The sequence below is a fragment of the Lissotriton vulgaris genome, chromosome 2_1 (genome assembly GCF_964263255.1).
Source record: "Lissotriton vulgaris chromosome 2_1, aLisVul1.2, whole genome shotgun sequence".
Lineage (NCBI taxonomy): Eukaryota > Metazoa > Chordata > Amphibia > Caudata > Salamandridae > Lissotriton > Lissotriton vulgaris.
The window spans coordinates 657783930-657804287 of NC_141687.1; the positions used below are offsets into that span (position 1 = coordinate 657783930).

At 42.9% G+C, this 20358-nt stretch overlaps 1 protein-coding gene across 3 annotated transcripts in view; it reads left to right on the forward strand.

Annotated features, from left to right (window-relative positions):
- DNAJC24 (DnaJ heat shock protein family (Hsp40) member C24) overlaps window positions 1-20358 on the forward strand; it is a 369076-nt gene that overhangs the window by 262253 nt on the left and 86465 nt on the right. For all 3 annotated transcript variants that reach the window (XM_086955819.1, XM_086955818.1, XM_086955820.1), the window contains one exon: window positions 11138-11276. In XM_086955819.1, coding sequence (XP_086811945.1) covers window positions 11138-11276 — 139 coding nt within the window. The remainder of the gene's footprint in view (window positions 1-11137; window positions 11277-20358) is intronic.

Genomic DNA, 20358 nt, shown 5'->3' on the forward strand with positions numbered 1-20358 from the left:
CCTGTTGGCCACCCTTTTATACCTTAAAAGGGGTATTGGTTAATATGGTTGTTTCATATTGTCATTTTGTATTTGCCTTTGTGTAGGCTCATAGGAAATGTTTGCTTTCTTTGCTTTCCTAATTCACTTTACACTGTGTGTATTTGTGTGTATACTGTGTACTATGTATACATTGTCTCTTTGGTCAATCGCCTGTTTGCCTCGGAGGCACGGACAAAATGGGTGCAACTGACGCCATCACGCCGACGTGGTCTTCTTATGGCTCCAGTGACATCATGCGGAGCCAAGGCATTGTGACGACCTCATCAGCATGGAGAGCTAGGAAAAAGTTTCTGCGGAATGCTGGCGCAGGGGATATTCATAAGGTGAGGCAGATACTGTATCCACCAGAAAAAGCGTTACCGAAGATAAGTAATTTGTTCGTCATTAATAAAGTTGCTTGAGAAACCTAAAATAGATAAACAAATGGTGTGAGAAATCTTCCCTGCAGAACTATGTTAGTAACAATTTAATACTGAGGGCCCTACACATCCTGTTATTTTCAAACAATGCTGGTGAAAGTTCAGATTTATTAATTTATTTACTTTCCTCACTAAATAAACATGCTAAATTGGATGATCAGAAGCTTAACTTAAAAAACAACACAATACAATCTAAATTGGATGTTTTTGCCCATACACAAAATATTTGAAAATGAATTCTAATTTGATGAAAATATGGGATTAAATCAGTAGTATAAAGCAAAGAAAATGTGAGAGGGGTAATAAAGCGTGGTAGATTAGTAGAATCTATACTTTCCTCAAAAATCGGATCATATTTACAAATGTGATTAATTAGTAGAACAGACTTGATCCTTTTGCGATCAGATATCCCAAGTTCATCATATTTGGACTCCTAACATAATGAAGACCATCTTTTTGAAAACAGGCGAGCTCAGTATTTGTACAGAAAATGAGAGTAATATTGGTAGGGTGTGGAAATCAGGACACAAAAGGACTAGGCAATGTAATCCCAGATCACTTCAAATCACGTAATCTCCCTGTGCATTACAAAAAAATATGAATGTGTCCATCTGGAACGTAAGTGGTACTCATGCAAAATGCTCTGAAACCTGATATCCTCAGGACTAGTTTGCGCTATATAAAACTCCCCAAAAACAAAACCTCAATTCCCCAAACACAGAATGGACAACAAACGGGGAGGATATGAATCAAAGGGAATTTGCAATGATCAGTTTAACATCTACTCCAACATGATGAAAAGGTGTGTTATAGAAGTGACTTTCGTTTTGCTCAAGTACTAATATTGGCTGACGACATTCTGGATTTATTTGTTTGTTTACTCAAGTTTAAGTTCAAAGTTCAAGTTCAAAAGACCTTTATTCGAATTTCATAAAATTCATAAAAGTACCACAATTAAAAACAACAATTCATTTACATTGTACATTATTGCACAGATTTCATGATTAAAATGTAATACAATTATATTCTGTTGAGGCCAATTTCAGGGATTTTCCATTGTTTTGCGCACTTGTGTTATCCGTCTCAAAAAAGTGCTAGTATGTTTGTTTACTCATAAACACTAATTAAAAAAGATTTTTGCTGGGAAAGCATGCCAAAATAATTTATCTATTTCTGATGTTGCATGAATTGGTCAAAGAGGAAGAACGAACAGTAAGTTATAATTTAGATCATATATCCAATTTTGTATCTGAGAACTTGGGGATTGAGTAAATCGCAGAATAGGTTTCTAGTAGTAAAGTAGGTAATATTGTGATCATTTCTAGAGAATGTTATCTCCATGAAGGTACAGACAGCTTAATGATGATAAGTGTTGTAATAAATTACCAAGCAATCACACTGCCCACTTGCAACCTAAATTAGGAAAAATTATAGAGAAATTGTAGATATTAGTGCTATCAGTCAAATGGAAGGAATGACTTTATGCCCAGAGAACCTGATGATACGTGTACTTTACTTTCTTACTATGGGTTTACATTTGCCTGAAAAAACCATCAGGTATTCGTACTGTCGGTATTACAGTCAGCCTCACTGAAAATGTGTCTAAATACATCAATGAATTTCTATTGCCCTGTTTAATCTTTTTAACGTTATACATTTAGTATAAAGGAGGTGCCACCAGAATGTTGGAATGTCTACGGATAATCAAGGATTGGTGTATTGCCACATTAAATGTATGTCTCTTTGTATAACTGTATCAAAAATTATGGCAATCAATTAGGACCTCTTTTCTATCGGATTGATCTGCATCTTAATCTAATCATACCCACGTGCTTATTGAGCTGGCCACCTTTACTGTCAAATAGAAATTATTATTCAAGATAATTTCTATATACAACAGTAGGGTACTGCCATAGGCGCAGCATTTGTTTCATAACATGCTAACCTTAAGATGGGCTTCTTTGGAAAAAAATAAGCCTGGTCTCAAGATCTGGAGGAATACAGTTGTTACTGATTCAACTGAGATAGATGATGGTCTGGATCATGGTAAATTTTTTATATTGACAGTTACTATATATTCACAAACATCAATTTTTTTTTTTTTTTGCATTGGTATAGTAATTTTCGCTCAGATGTTGTGAATGTTGGTTCCTCTTTTGTTTACTGTTTGAGGCAATATATGAATTTTGTTCTTAGGTAAAGCGCTGTGTCAGCTGGACTGGAGATTCTGAGCTCAGGGTCAAGACACCACTGGAATGATGGTGGCTCCTGAGGTTTAGAGACTGCTTGCTTATGGCCATCCTAAAGCATGGAAGTTTACTGGAGGTCAGCAGGAATAGTGCACAAATAATGAGGAGACATGATGACTCACGGTGGTCCTTACTATAGATGCTGGCATCACTTAACCAATAGATCCGGCAGGCCAGTTGTGCTCTGAGCCTTAGTTCTGCCTTACCAGGGTCAAACTGTTAATATTAATGCCCTTACTCTTCATGGAACTTCCGTTAATAAAACATGTCATGTTAAACTGTTTCCATGTTAATTATTTGGTCAAAACGAATTAGAGACTTGTTCTATGCAACTTGCAAATGGTCTATATAACAGAAAACCAAATGAAATTGCTATTATGTAAGAAAAGAAAACTGCTTTTATGTATAAAATTGTCTTTATGTAAAGCACTCCCTTGCCCTTTGGGGCTGACTCATGCTATATAACAACTGCTAGTAAGTAAACCCATGTTTTTTTAACCCTTTATTTTTCAGTTTTTTTAAACCGGCAGCATGAAGGGCACCATTATATATGAGACCCAGCAGGTCATGATAAAAGGGTTCTTTATTCAAATAACTGATGCTCGGGTGGTCTTTCTCCATCTGTCAACGTTGCCAGACCATACACCAGACAGGCAGCATAAGCACACTCAAATTGCTGCGGCTAGACCTCTTCCCCCTCCCCTAGTATCATCACCCACATTTTGACTTGTGCCATTGCTCTCAGCAGACTCTGTGTCTTTGCGCGGGCCTAGACAGGTGTTGCACACATCTCTCCATGTGGGGATGTTATCCTCCAGTTTAGCATCTTGCCGACTCCGCTTCATGTGCACCTCTTCGGCTAGTGCCCATCCCTGTACCACCCTATGCCACTGTTTAACTACTATGGTGCTCTGCCCCCCAGGTGATGGCCAGAATTTATAGACATGTTATGACCCTTTGGTCTCTTAACATAGCCCAGCAGACAGTGTAGTGGAGTACGATCAATTCATAAGTGTGTGTCCCAGTGCATGTCTGTCACTACCTGTTCCCAGAAGTCCTGCACTGTACGTCATCTCCATGCCTCGTGCAAGAAGTCCGTCCAACCTGTGATACGGCGCAAGCCACTATCTGAATGGGTGAGGGATATATGGTGAAGACCTGTTGGTGAGGTCGGGGCTTCATACAAGTCCTATGAAGGAAATTACGGTGCACCAGCCTAAAGCGAGCATTACAAGACACCAAGTTAGTACGTTCACAGATGGTCGTCCAAGGACTGCCATCCAACGGAGAGTCCAGGTCCAATTCACATGCTGCACAAGCCCTGGGCAGTGGGCCAACCATGTCCTCCTTCATTGCTCTACAGAGATGTGTGATCAAGTGCCGACCTGCACCACAGGACAATAAGACATCAATTGTACATGTGGGCAGGAGTGCCACAGGGAATGAGGGCCAGGTCAGTTTGGCCATCTCTGCCAGTCCGGAGTGATGTAGGAAATGTCCCGGCTGTAGTATAAATTCACAAGCTTGTTTAGAAGACTTCTAAGATATCCTGCATGACCGTCGCCGAGAATGCCTGATAGAACTCAAGCGGAAAGCCATCACCACCCGGTGCCTTAGCTTGCGGCAACATACATAGTGGAGAAGTTTGGCTCAGGGGTTAGAGGCGGCAGACCCGGAAGCTGAGATCGGCCCTGGACCAGGGTTCAATTCCCCGCCTCGGCGGGTCTTGGGCTCAAAAATTCCACGGACTCGATAATTCTCGCTCCGGTGCCTTCTCAACTCACGGGTTCACACTCTGCGACTCTGGGCAATAGCTTGCTTAATCTCCACAACGGCCCCTCGCGGCGGGATGCCTGGCTTTCACCTTGTGGATACCCTGCTGGGGTTATCTCACAGGGGAATACCAGGACGGGTTCCCTAAGCAAGCGCCGGAAAACCCTTTGTGGGTAGCTGTGCGCTATATAAGCTCAAATACATTTACATTTACATAGTGCTGTGCGCAGTTCCTCCAGCCCAACTGGGGCATCAAGGGCTTCTGCAGCCAGCGGTGCAAGTCAGGGGAGGGCCAGTCCCTCCAGGAACAGAACAAAGTGGTCCAATTCCAATAACGTTATCTTCCTGTCTATCCCAACTAGTGCAGCGAAGGCTCCCACTGAGACATCACTACCACCACACATGTTGTAACATTCGTTGAGTGGGGAGGGGGGGGGGCGGGGGCATCCATCGGTCAATAACCCCTTGCGTCTGTGCCTCCGCAGTTCCTGGCAAGTTAGCTGTGTGTCCATATTAGTGAACCCCCTCACTAGGAAGTCTGAGGGCGCCAGCTGGGCCTATGGCTAACTTCGGAACTCCGGTTCACTGGATCATAGCGGGGGCATCCCACCAGGGCATTGTAAAACTGTCATATCCCCAAAAGAGTTTAGTGTTGGGTTTTATGGGGGGCCCAGCTGGGGGCCAATCTGCCATGCAGCCCCTATATAAGGAAATTCCAGGCACTTTTGTGGGGTCGAGGGGGCGCCCCAGTACCACCTCAGCAACACTCTGCTCACCATGAACCTGACAAGTACTGTTTGTCCTGGGAGCAGAGGGGAGACGGACTGTGCAGCTGCCGGTCCACTGCTCCACCCACTGGTAGAGCTCCCACACTTCTCGAACCACCAGCTCTACTTGGGTAGAGCCAGATTAGCAATGGTGGGGGTGCCTCTGGATCACAATGATGGGCTCATCATATTCAAATGGGCCAAGCCCCAGGTCATCCAGTATGTGCTACAAACGGGGTGCACCACCAAGGCCCCACTAAATCCCTATGGGTCAATTAAATGCCTGCTTTGCTTGTCCGTACCCTGACGTCCCTCACAGCAGGCCCCCAGTTCGCCATGGGCAGGCCCCCTCTGCCGCTTCCACACAGAGTCCCGACACACCCCCAAGTAAACCCATGTTAATTTTAGAAAGGGTTATTTTACTCTGTAGCTTCTTACATAAACTCACTAGAAGAATGTCGTTTGTTGCTGTAGGAAGATGGCTCGGTATATACTGTACCAAAGAGATATAGTGTGCACAAAGTCCAGTGAGTCCCCAAAAGTATGGCAGAGGTTAAAGTAGATAATGCCTTACTCTCAAGTTAGTGGTAGCTGGGCTGAGCTGTTAGGCTTATCAGAGGGTAGTGTTAAGCATTTATTGTACAGACTCGGACAAGAAATTATGTCAGTCATTCAAAGACTGAATCCAGACCAATTGTTTGTATAAAAGGTTGGTACTTTTATTTCATTACTAGAACCAAGAATCACTTAGTGGAGGTAAGTTGTACAGTTTGTAAAATTAGCAATACTTTTTAAGAATCGTGGTATCCTGCTCAACCGTGTCAGGATGGCTGGCATTAACCTCATCGCTGCGTGCAGGATTTCCGCGGTGCGCTGACCGCAAACGGAAACCTATGCGTTCATGACAAGCTCAGCTCGTCATGAGTGTAGGAGAGGTGTACCTCATGACGAGCTGAGCTCGTCATGAGCGTCGAAGGGGTTAAAGGGATGGCATCCAATTGGGTTGAGTCATTTCACCCAGTCAGTGCGCCTTTCACAATTTTCTTCACCTAAAATGGCAACGACATGTGGAGTGACACAGGGTTCCTCATTTTCCCCTCACCTATTCAATCTTTACCTTCTTCCCTTACTTCACTCCTTGAAAAATAGGAAGGTATGTACATATAACTATGCGGATGATCTGCAACTGTTGTTTTCAATTAATAATTCATCTGATCCGTTTTCTGAGTTCTAGTCAACAATATTACACATATGTGACTGGATGAACAACAATCAGTTAAAACTGAACCCAGATAAAACAGAAATGATTCTGATAGGTGGACCTCGGCCCCCCTTCTAACCCTTCTTTCTCAGCTAAAAGTCTGGGAGTGATCATCAATAGCGATCTTACTATGAAATCTCAGATAGGAGCTGTGGCCTCCACTTGTTTCTTCCAACTGAGGAAGATCAGGAAGATTAGGAGATTAATCACTTGGGAAGCCTTAATCCAGGTGGTTCTAGCAATGGTGATATCTCAACTGGATTATGCCAATTCTCTTTACTTTGGCATTCCCCTCTATCTTACAAAAAAACTGCAGATGGTTCAGAACCAGATAGCAAGGCTGATCTCCCATCAGCCTAGATGGGAACACATCTCGCCCACTATGAAAGAGCTACACAGGCTCCCCATCTTGCAAAGATGTGCGTTTAAAGTTAGTTGCCTCATATTTAAAGCTTTGCATGGTGCTAGCCCTGAATTTATATTCAGACTTGTCCAGAAATATCTACCTGCACGGAGCTTACGTTCTGCCCATAAGAACCTTTTAACCATCCCCTTCTATAAACGAAATTGAATAGGCGGGTGCAGGTTTGCGTAATAGCCCCCAGCTTCTGGAATACTCTTCCGTTAGACATTAGAACCTGCTCTGAATTTGTGAGATTCCGTAGACTTCCGAAGACCTGGCTATTTATCCAAACCTATAATTAGACTAGTTGACAACATTTTTTGCTGGGACCTCATTTAATTAGTTAAGTTTAGCGCCAAGAAACTAATCGTTATATGAGCGCTTTAAAAGAAATTTTTAACATAACAAAGAATACAGTAATCTTTTGTAAATGCAGTTGTATACTTTACAGTATTAAAAATGCTTTCTGTAACTGCCAATCAAATGGAGTTGTATGTATTTTGCTGTGAAAAGGTTAGAAACTTACAATGCAATCTTATGGAGGAAAGCAATGTTATACAGTTTGCAGGTAAGTGCTCAACTTACTTCCCCAGACTTTGGAGGTTTAGGACAACACAGGGCAAGATTCAATACTAGGTAGGTATTGCACCACCAGGGGTGCTGGGGTGGCCGGGTGCAGAGGTCACTCGGCCCAATGTTACCATTGGAGCCAGCGGGCTACCTCGAAGAGACCAGGTTTGCATGTAGCTACCCACAGTCTTAGGGCAAATGCCCTGGGAGTTGAAATGAGCACAGGTGGGACCCCGAAGCAGCACCAGAGCTACACCACCAACAGTACAGGGGTGGCCGGTTGCAGGATGCAAATCAGCATCTGGTGCCATTGCTTTTCAATGGAGATCGTTGGTTTTGGAAGGAGGCTGCAGACTTGGACCAGGAGACTGGATGAAGGCAACCAATGGCGGGTCAGGTAAGTTGGATAGCTGGGGGACACCTGGGCACCATCTGCTGGGCTCCCCAAGGTCAGAGAGAAGGGTGCAGGGGTGCCTTCTGGTGTCTGGTTTTCCCAGCCGGTTCTGGTTGCGGATGGGGGACCCTTCGAACAGAGGCTACAGGCATTGATGGAGGTCCTGGAGAGATCATCCACCAATGCAGACGAGATCAGTATCGCCTGGGAGACTTCACAGGAGAGGCGAGTCAGTCAAACTCTGGCCGAGGGCATCAGGTGCAGAGTGGTGCAGTGTTGCGGATCCGGAGGCTGGAGTTGGTTTCTTTGCTGGACAAATCCGGTGTCCACAGGAGACAGGAGTCTTTGTCAAAGACAGCACAGGTCCTTTGGGATTCTTGAGGTTGCTGGCTACGGGCCTCACTGGTTTCTTGAAGCAGGGTCGCTTGGGGAGGAGACAGGCTGGTAGGGCTGGGGCCAAGTTAGTCGTTCTCTTCTTCTCCATGGCTCAACAGAACCCAGCAGTTTCAATGCATAATTTTGAAAGTAATTCCATTGCTGTGAGGATATACTTTTCACATGGTAGTATAGTTTCAAGAAATGATTTAGAAAGCCAGGTTTATGTAGCACAAAATATTTTACAATGCACATTAGTTGACCTCTGTTCGGAAATGAAGGGGAAATAAGTTGTAGCCAATGATTGCAGGGTTGATTTATTTTTTTATTTTTTTTACTTTTCGCTCATAGCGCTTTATTATATTACTAATGAAACAAAAACACAAACTAAAATGAATGTGACTATATCATAATCATATATCTAGTGTCATGATTTATACATGAGGTGTCCAACATAGGTCCAAGAGGGCCAGATCCATGCCATGTGTTCTGGATATTCTCATAATTTGTTGTATGATGACTAAGAATGGACATCAGTGGTTCTTAACCTGTGGTTTGAGGCCCCTGGGACTGGGAATCCTGCCCATGGGGTCTGCTACTGTTTAGAAAATTAAATATTAACCGATTAAAATAGTGTATATAAATACAGAAGCAAAATGAACAATTGAAAATGTTAACATTTGTAAATGTGAAGGAATTTGAAATTGGAGGCTAGAAATTAAATTGGTGTCTCCAGATGTATTCGTGGGAGCAGTGCAAGTGCATCAAGCAGAATATAGTATGGACAATGAGGGGCCTCTATTGGATTTAGAAAAGCTCCAACCTTCCTATTATTTTTTTTATATTTGTTTGCAAATTAAAAATGTTTCATCATTTGTGTATTTGTTTTATGGATGGTTGTTTCTTTATTATTTTGTGTATGGTTTTGCGATTCAAATAATTGAAAATGCAGAGGTCTCTGACTTCCAGTAATGTCTTATTGGGTTCCCCGGATTCCAATAATAAATCAGTGAAGGTCCAAGTGTTCCAGTATTGATTAAGTGTGAGTCCACAGAATCAAAAGGTTGAGAACCACTACTTTGCATAGTTAGTACCAAACCTAAAATCTTGGCTTGGACTGACGTTCCTGGGCCAATTTTCGCCACTCCTCACTTGCCAGAGGCTAGATGTTAAGCCTAGTTTTTTGATTTAATGCACATACAACAGTAGCTCTTTTCTGCCTTATCGGTTATCATTCAAGTTGGATAATCTCACTGGCAATTTTTAATATTGGGCAATGGTTGTGGGTTTCTAATGCATGTTCATAGAGAGAGAGGGACGTCAATAAAAAAAAAGTAGCAGTGTAAATTGCTTTCCTCAATTTTGTGCGAATGATATGTGTATTTATATGTTATGCTTTGCTTTGAAATATCTCTTTTAAAAAGGTATACTTGTGAGCTAGATCCTAGACTTTAGATAGAAAGGGGCTGTAGTGTAGTAGGTATCTTGCAGATAACTGCCCTCACCCACTACATATGAGTTGTTAATTGGCTGACTGCATGACGTTTGGCAGATGGCAGGTTTTATTTTGAAAAACTTTTTGAAAGAAAGACTTTCCTTGGTATTAATTTTCCATGTTAAAAACCTTCAAAGCTTATAGCCTTTCCTTATAAAACATATTTTCAGAAATAGCTTGGAGCCATAAATTTTATTCACACACAGACTAGAATGCTCCATACCTTGCTGAACGGTGAAGGCAGACTATTAAAAATGCCAATGTTTATTAGATCAAACCAGAGAGAGTGAAAGTAGTTGATTGATCGCCTTTACCACCAGTGTGCAGTAGGGCACCAGGAGATCCTATAATAATAGCTATAATAAACTCTGTGGGATTGCAAATCATTTTATAGTGTGTTGTTTTCCTACTGTGTGCGGTGTCTGCTGTGCTCATTGCTCTGGGGTTTGGGCGCTTTCTGACAGCCAGACATTTTAAGCCTTAAATTGAGGCTCCCGTACGTAAATACAAAGAAGCCTCAAAAGGCCAAGCCAGTTTCACAAGTTGTTCTCTAGGTCTGATTGTGGAAACATAGACACACAGCAGACTTGAGAGCAAAGCCTGTCCTGCCCCATCACGGTCCATCGATATTGGTTCAATAAGCAGAATGCTTTTTTAATGTCAGCCGCGGAAACACAAGAAATTGGGATTGCAGTTCAAACGATTTTGGCCTCTTCGGGTTTATCTTTCAGCTCTTTCCTGAAATAACCATTTCCTAACTATTATGACACAAATTATAGAGCCAGTGATCCGTGGCTTCAAACGCCGAATATGAAAGGGCTGTTGAGCCTCTGAACTAGAAAACATTAAAGATGTTAAGGTACAGCTCCAAAAATAGTAATACATCTACTGCAAATTATACATCTGAACTTTGGACGCCCCAGTTTCTAGTCGTAAAGGTTGTGACATCCAGCGCCCTTTTCAAGCCATCAGTTCCTGTCAGTGGCTCGCGTTTCCTTGTGGAAAGTATGGTTGTACTGATTTCCATGAGGACTCGCATCATCAACACACATTCCTTTTTCTCCATCCCGTATTCCTGTACTGTTACATATTTGCGCGTGTATTAGTCACCCTCTCTCTGTCAATCACCCACAACATTTCATGAGGGAATTTTCCTTAAAATGCACTTCTGCTTATTGTGGCAGACCTGCCACCTGTGCTTTCCCTCTGAACTTCAACGGTCTAATTACCATGCCTGTAATCTCCTGGTCCCGACACTGCTGTCCCTCTTCCATGACACCTAGGTTCACACCATCTCCTCTTCGATACATTTAAGATGTACTATCGATTTTTGTCCACCCCCCCCCCCCCCCTTCTTAACTTTTATTCTCTCTCCCGTTTGATTGACAGTATCATCCAGACAAACAGAGTGCAGATGTGCCAGCAGGAGAACTGAAGGAGCGCGTGCAGAGGTTCATCGAAATTGATCAGGCGTGGAAAATTCTAGGGAATGAAGAGAGAAAAAAAGACTATGACCTGCAGCAGCGTGGTAGGTCTCTGTCTGCGCGTTCTGCGGCGGAAGCAGCTTTTCGAGCACAGGGCGTAAGAGCGCTTGGCAGATATTTCAAAGTGCTTTTGTGTGATCCGTGATTTGAGTTTAATTGCTTTTTTTGCTAGCAAACTGACGGAGGCATTATTGTTTTTAATCTCGCGTGCATTATGCTATTTGTCAGCGCCAGTAATGTTATTGTGTGCCTATTGTTAGGAAAACTGTGCTGCTCCCTTTATCATTAATATTGATAACATATTTTGATTTCATTCCAAGGATGTTCTACTTTCATTATAGGCAACAGAACACTTGGATAATGCCACACCAACCATAATGGTTGTCATTAGGTTAGTCGTCCGCATTAACTAAATGTTACGGTTCTGTATAATGTTAAGGAGGCAAAGGCAAACCAGTGTATATAGAAAGACAGTCGTATGGCCCAAATACAGTGAGAGCCACAGACGTCACATTTGCTCTTGTATTCTTGACAGGCTTGACCAAACTGTGATAAATGTGTCGAACTAAATTGTATCTTTCACGTCAGTGTGCTCCATATTTCAGAAGGAGGAACGATGGTTTGATTGTTACGTGCTCGAAATTATCTATGTATATTTTTGGGTTTTATACTTTAGGCCATGTTTTTAAAATGTTTGTTTAGGCTAAGTTTTCTCTAATATATGAATATGTTTGAATAAATATTTTGCAGCAAAGCGCATTATCCCTGCAGTCTGGCTGCCTTCTATTCATGCAGGTCGAAAAAAATAGCCTCTTCAATGAGCGAGAAGCTACTGGAAACCAGGAAAATGGGAGAAATGTAGGTCAGGCCTGTCACACATGAGCTAGCGTTACATGAAGTGATAGGCTGTCCTTCTGTCCTAGCCTCGGGATAGGCGTCCCTCAGCCGTCCATTAGAACCTGCAGTAAATGTATATACACCCTACATGTTAATGGCGGTCGTCAATAATAATGCTTTGCCCGTGGGGAAACAACTCCTCGCACTCCACAGTAACTTACTCACCCCTCTACTGCCGTGTAGTCGCCAATTCTTTTCAACATGTCGCATAAAAGCCGCCTTATTTTTTGTAGTCTGTTAATTTGTCCATTTCCACTGCCCACTGGTAAGCCCTCTATTCTACCGTCTTGCAGCCAGCGTTTCTTTCTGTTAAATGGACAGATGCACTTAAAGAAAGAAATACTTTGTATGATAACAGTGCATTTTTTTTTCTTTGTATTGAGGGAGGGGTGGGAATGAAACCTTTCTGCTTGGAGAAAGTATTTTTTAGATGAATATTTTTTTCACAGAAACTTATAATGATTGTGTGATGTTCTCTTTTTCTTAGAATTGTTAATGAGATCTTTTGACCCTGCAACAGTGTGATTTATTGTTTTTTTTGGGGTGTTTACATTTACCCCACAATTGGAGGAAGGATTCTGACATGATCAAACATGTTAAGTTTATCTTTGCTTTAGGATTCTCATGTATACGGTAAGTTATATATCTCCATGTATGAAGACTGAGTGTATGTGTCCACTGGAGGTTTTTAGTTATTACCGCACCAGACGTATGCCTCAACCAGCACAATCTTCACCAGGCTTTGAGAACATGAGGTGATCCTTGGCTATGTACTACAATCAGCCCCTGTGGCCCCAGAAGCTGCGTCACTTTACTTTGGCCACACACAGCAGGTTTAAGAGCATTTCATGGCTGGGCCATGTACCCCTGCCCTCGGCACCGAGAGTTGTCGTTCTTTTTAAATTCACTTTATTTGTGTTTATCGGAAGGGAGTACCATAGATGCAAGATGGACCTCTCCAAGGTTTCTTGGCATTGTCTTAGTGCTATTGGATCAGTGGGTCCTCAGTTTGAATCCATGGTTGTTTTGTTACTCTTTTTATTTTTGCCATTGATCTGGCCTTCTGCTTTTTTATATACATATATATGTTCGAGGCATATGGGCTGCAGATGGTACATTATGAATAGATCGCCATCTGGTGTTGGGCTCGGATGATTGCACTTTGTTTTTCTCTTGGAGAGTCTTTTGTAGCCTGGTGACTCCTCCTTTGGTTGGTAGTGCGCATGGGCATCGGCTCCATCCTTAGATTGTTTTTTTCCGCCATCGGGTTCGGATGAGGATTGAGACGCTCCAGATCGACTTCGAAAAGAAGTGACTTATCGGCGCGTATTCCCTTTCCAATTCGACGGTATTGTTATCGAACGCGATTTCATTTCCATCCCAACGCGTTTCGACTCCAACATCGAAGAAAAACTGTGATCTACGTCGACTAACAGAAGGCCTTTCTCGACGTAGTCAAGCCCGGAGTCCATGGACAGGACTCCATTCAAGAAATGTCCAACGTGTGGTGCTAAGTTCCCACACAAGGACCTACATGAGGTGTGCAACCTCTGCCTATCGCCTGAACACGAATCCAGGGACTGCGAAGCCTGCGCAGCATTCTCCTCCAAGTCGACGATTAGAAATCGTCGAGCTCGAAGACACGAGGTCTCCAGAATGCAGTCGTAGGCGATCCCGGAGCTGTTCGAAGACCAGCACCTCGATGAAGAAGAGAATCATGAAGATCAGTTGGGGTCGGAAGGGGACGAGTCGGATGTCGAAGAACTCGACATGCAACAAACCGTGAGTGACGACGTCCCCTTGCCAAAAAACCGACCCCGTGTGGTAACGACCCCGCCTTCGAGCCCGGTCAAACCGCAGAAAAGAGTTTCCGACGCCCCGCCTTCGGGCCCGGCAACGAAACCGAAACTAAAACCGAAACTCTTGGTCTCCCACCATGTCGGATCCGAGAAGAGGTCGACATCGACTTCGACGCCGAAGCTCCAGGCAAGGGAAAGCTCGGTATCGAAACATTCCATGTCGAAACAGAAACATGATTCGGCGTCGAAGACTCACTCGACACCGAAAAAATCGGAATCGAGCAAACATTCGGTGCCGAAAACACCGAACATTGACGATCGAAAACAAAGGCACCTTTCGGAACCGAAGGCTTCGGTACCGACACAGGAGCAGCAAACAGATCCCAAACAAAAGATTTTGTCACTTTTGCTTTTATTTTCTGCCTCCTAACTGGTTCTTGCAACTAAAACGTCACTTCGATCAAGGCTCAGGAGCACAGGCCAAATACAGTTTCCTTAAAACTTTGTCAAACATGGTGAATTTTGTGGCATCTTTGTTATGCAAGGAAGATTAAGCTGTGCATCTGGATTTGGGGCGTCGTTCCCCTCCAGGTTTTTGTAACATCAACTTGGTACCATGAACTTTGCTGTGGCACGCTCTGTCCCCTCTGAGTAATTGAAAACAGAAGGCCGAGTTGTTCTGCTACCGATGGTTTTTTAGGTCGAGCGTAGGCAGTGTGTTTCCTCAGAAAACGCCAAAGCTATCCACACAGTTACATGTCACACAAATCAACTCCACACATTCCAATCTAAACCACATTAATTCAACCAGTAGAAAGAAGAAATTCCCTTGAGCAAAAAGTTACATTCATAAACTTTGTACACACGCCACGGAACCAGAGAAGCAGGCAGTCCTTCGCAGTCAAAGAGTGAAACGATCGTTTCCACCACGAGGACATGACTTAAGCGCCCCTGGTTCCCTGTTTTAAATGAAAATGAAAGTACCCGACAAGGCTTAACTCCGAACATTGCTTACGTTCAGCGCTCCTATATCAGGATACTTAACCGGTAGCTTAACCAGGAGACGCAGTCGTATTATGGAAATATGAAGCCACCATTTCATGACCCAGAATACATATCCTCTTAAAAAGGAAAATTTGATTTTACTCAAAAGTGGATTCAAAGGGAGATTGTATTGACCCCAGAATTACGACAGATAGAACTTGTAGTCTTGACAAAGGTGGATAGAATTGAGAACAACCACCGAAACGCGTTGACGCATTCTCCAGTATAATTCTTGACTCGGATACCTTTGTTGATACATTATATCATTGTGCACAAAACATTGGTGTCAGATAGAGTTTGAATATACGCTTAGTACTGTACGAGTTGATGTCTTACTGTTGTCTGTCTCTTTGTATCAATTTTGCTGGTCAATATTGAATCCTATGTGTTTTAATGTAAAAAAAAATGTTTTTCATTGTTCCAATTGTTTTAACTTTTGCTAAGTGGTCCTTTTGTCCACATAATTCCACCACACAAATCCACTCCAAACCACAAAATCCATGCCACGCAATTCTACAACTAACAATTTCAACCCAACTCTCAAAGTTCCACTACATACCACATACATATCCTCCAGAAGACATGGGTAAAAGACATTATAATTTACAATGCCAATAACTCTAACTCAAGCAGATGCGAGACCTATTGCATTTTCAATGCTTGTCGTCTGATATGGTTCCATGACAAGCTGTGGGTTACTCGCATCGCCATAGAGCAGATGTGATAGAATCTCTCTGCAGTGGCCTACCAATTAGATCTCATAGTCTAGTTAGAGATCAGAAGGCACTGGACATAAACTTTATCCTTAGCAGTTACTGGGAGCTGGTTATGGCCTTTAAAGAGTCACCCCCTTCACCCAGCACCACTGTTTATTTTTGTAAATGTCTGAAAAGTTTAATTCCAAGTTTGTAAATCACCTCCCTTTTTATTAATTAATTGTAATTAATAGACTTCTACAAACCGTACATTGTCCTCTGCTGATCCCAATCAATTTAGGTGTGTCATAGCTTCCCTTACTGGCAGTCAGTGGCCCATGAACCTAATTTTGAGGTCTAATAAGCCGGTAACATGTTGTGTGTTCCAACCTCCCCCTCCTTGCTAAAATACTTTTTCACAACTAACTCAGCACATTTACAGCCTCAACTTCTAGATCCCCACCAATCAGGATTCCGAAAAGGCTACAGCACAGATACCGCGATCCTAAACATCATGGACGACATGCACAAATCTCATCCTCCTGGACTTATCGGCAGCCTCTGACATGGTGGATCACAATCTACTCATCAAGGCTCTGCAATACAGAGCAGGTGCTGACGAGGTGGTCCTACAATAGTTCTCCTTCTTACAAAACCGCTCCTAAAAAATAAAACTCAAATCCTTCACATCCAACTCACACCCCGTCAACAGAGGTGTCCCACAAGGATCAGTGCTCTCCCCTCAACTGTTCAACATTTATATGGAACCCCTCACCTCCATACTTAAAAAAGCCAACATCGCCTTCCACTCTATGCAGACGACACCCAGATCTATCCAAAAACCTCCTCCTTTGAAGATATTCAGAGACTGAACAGCCACTCTCAAAGAAGTCCAACATTGGCTAGCCATAAACCACCTCTAACTCAACCAAGACAAAACCAAAATACTCCTCATCTCCAACAAAGAAGAAAATCCCCAAACCATAGAATGGATCAAAGCACTCTATGCTCCCAATGGTAATCTCACCCCGGCCAACTCGATAAAATCATTAGGAATCACCCTAGACCCTAAACTGGACATGGACAGACACATCAAGAACTGCGCGAAAAGTCCCTTCCTTAATCTGAAGCTTCTCAACAAAATAAAACCCTTCATGCCACAAAGACCTCAAAAAAGCAACCCAGTCCCTGGTGATATCCAGACTCGATTATGGAAATGCTATCCTCACTGGTACAACGAAATCCCACCTAGCCCCCCCTAAAAACCACTCTAAACGCAGAAGCCAGAATGGACACCGGAGTCAGGAAATTTGAGCACATTGCACCTGCACTCAAAGAACTAAAATGGCTCCCAGTAGAGATGCGTGCCAGCTTCAGAACTACCTGTCTCGCGCACAAAGCCCTCCACACAGGGAAACCGGAATACCTGGCTTCCAAACTCAAAAAGGCCGGCCAGACAAGGAACCTCAGAAGCTCCAACTCTCTACAGCCCTTTAAAAACACGCAAACAAAAAACCACTGCACGATCCTTTGCTGGAAACGCACCCAAAATGTGGAACTCCATCCCAGCACACATTGGGACTATCCCATCCTTTGCAAAATTTAAAAAAACTCCCAAAAGACCTCTTCCTCAACCGTGCCTTCCCGAACAGTTAACCCTCGCTGGCACTTGCCGACTTTCTGCAGCACCATGCCACTTTGTCACCATCATCTACCTCCTCCAAGTGCCCCTACACCCCTCCCTGTAATTTGTTCCGTTCAAGACAGTGTGAGGCACCCAGGACTGCCTTACCTTATTTGTCGCGCCACAGACGGAACGTTATGAACCAATTTGTATATCTATGCCCTATTCTGGGACTCCTGCATTATAATCTGTTGTAAAGCGCTACGATACCCTCGGGTCTGGCCAGCGCTATATAAAACTCCTTTAATAAGTACATTTCTGTTCTGTGACAGAGTGATATGGGACATTTTAACCTCCACCAACCAAACCAATTTCTTGGGTTTACAAACTTTCAGTAAGGTTTGTACACCCGACCGATCAGTTTTCACATATGTTCATAAATGGTACGCTTTGTGAGTCAGTTCACAAACCTACTAGAGCTTTCCCACCCACATATGTATAAAAATTACCCTTTTTACTGCATGCTTAATACAAGTATTGTGTTTAAATTTCTCAAAAACTGATTTCTCACTAATTTGTAAAAAAGTACATACGAGACACAGGTCTCCATAAACTTACTGCAGTTGGTGTTATTCCTTCCACCTGTGTTTTTCTTGTAACGGATACAAAACTACCTATCATAATTAATTTAAAAGAGATCACGAAATGGGATTCTCCCTTATAATTTGCCACCCACCCGATCAATCCGCATGAAACGTTCAGGGATCTGAACAAAACGTTTTGGAGATTTGTCAAACTGCGCTGAAGTGTTTAGTGAAACATAAAATGCTTTTCCTATGGACGTAACAATATAAAATTAACTATGGAGGTGTTTTCACCAACTCTGTGAAATACATGTTAATTGCTCTTTAGTCTACTACTGAAAAATGGTGGTTTCTTAATTTAAATTGACCTTTTCTGTGCCACACAAGGCAGCCAAGGCAATATGGCCACTCGAAGATCACATCAGACTCTTGCGTCTTTCAACACTACCTCCTTTTTTACTGGCTGAGTGTGGGTAGTTGTGTGTGCTAGATGGATGTATTCTTTAAGCTAAAGACGAAGTTTCTTTTCTGGTTAAAACGTTAGACGCTTCATATTTACTGAGGTTTCACAAGGTTCAAGAAGTAGAAAAAATTATACTGTTAAGTATGTATATTTTCCTTTAGACCCTTTCCACTTGTTCCAACTTGATATGAATAGAATTTAGGTCAATATTTACTATGAAATCTGCAAGATCCATGTGCAAGTAGTGCATCTTGAGAATATTATACATCACAACTGCGCATGTGTTGTAGTTTGCACAGTGATTATGTACATATAATGAGTTTTGTGAATTGTACATTGTTTTTGTTTTCGTTCGCAGGACGCGTGCCACATTTTTCTTTTAAGGTCTCCAAGGCTTCTGAAAGGCTGACTTATGTTCAGGTTTCAAACGTAGCAAGTAAGGCCTGCAGGCTGGAGCCCGACACGATAGCAGCACAGTCTTGGAACTCTTGACTGTTCTCTTTGTTGGGTGCTGGTTGGATAGGTCAGCCTCTGCCCTGCATCAATCTCTGCTTCCCAATGCAGCATACAGAGGAACGATCATGTCTGGACTCCACTAATAGGGTTACACAAAGGTGGTGGTGCTCAGTTGGAGCAGATCTATTAGTGACTGGATATTAATGCCATGGTAGAGCTTCAGCAGCAACATTAGTAGATATACCTGCAATCCTTAAGAGTAAACCCAGCTATAGCAGAGGGTATAATTGGGAGCAGGAATTACCATTGCTCTTCTGTACTGCAACTTTACTGTACACTATTCCTGTGCTGAGTTCCCATATAGTTAACCTCACTTCACCATTGGGTGGAAACCTTTGTCTCTTAACTGTAGTAGGAATGGAATGGGGCTGAGCCAGGTTTTGTTTACAGGCTGCAAGCATGCTAGCTACCCAAAAGAGCTTCCAAAATTTGGAATATCCTGGATGCAAAGTGAAAGTTGTCTGCAAAGGCCTGTAAAGGAGATGAAAAGCTGGTTCCGCTGACAGTGGCGTACATTTGCAGAAACCTTACAAATTGCCACATGAAAGTAGTCGGCAAGAGTGAAGTCCTAACAACCACAAAGAGGCAGATATGTTTAAGACTGTTAACAAAACTGACAAATGAGACCGCTGTTGAAGGCAAATGGCATTCTCTCAATCAAACCAGTGTACCTGAAGTAGTGGATGAGATGGAACCAGGTTACGATTTTGGGGCTTCTAACGACAGGTCAGGTGGAAGACTTTCGGTGTTTTTCTGTTTCAGTGAATTAATAAACTTTTTTGTCTAGGGTGGGTGTTCCAATTGTGTAGGAAAATCTGAACAAGAGTTTGACGGTGCTGGGTCTGTCTTTGATAGATCATTGTCTGATCCAAAAGACAAATCGGGTACGAATGCCTATCGGGTGGAAACTTCCTCTGTTGTTCAAAGACTCATCCTAGAGCCCATTTCTTTCCGGTCTGTACACAAGAGACCTCCGATAAAAGGCAGGAATTTAATAATGTCAAAAGGGGCTTCCTGAGAGAGGATGTGAAGGCAGGCCTGTCAGCCACACTGGATTTCCCTGTATTCCAAAATATTCAACACTGTCACTGCTGAGCTGCCTTCCCTGTAACATTTTGGAAACGGAAAGTCGACATCAGGAGTGGCAAGAGCATTATTGGTTCTAGTTCTTGATAGGCTATGGTATTTCGTCCCGAGGGAGTTATCAAGTCTGAGCTTCAATTCAGTTGAATGATCGTTGGTGGATACATTTCCAATCGTAGAAATAGAAAACAAGCGATTTGTATAACTTAGTTTCTCGGGGTGATTCCCCCTCAACTGTTTAGTAAAGTGGACCTCATACACTTTATAGACACATGGCAATACATTTTGTATCTACTGAGTATATGATTTATTTTAATTACAGTTGAACTGTATAAGAACCGTAGTCTTCCTTGGGGTCAGCGGCGGCCGTCACGGATCGGAGATAGGGGGGCGGGGGCAGGATTGGGGGGATTTGGGGAGA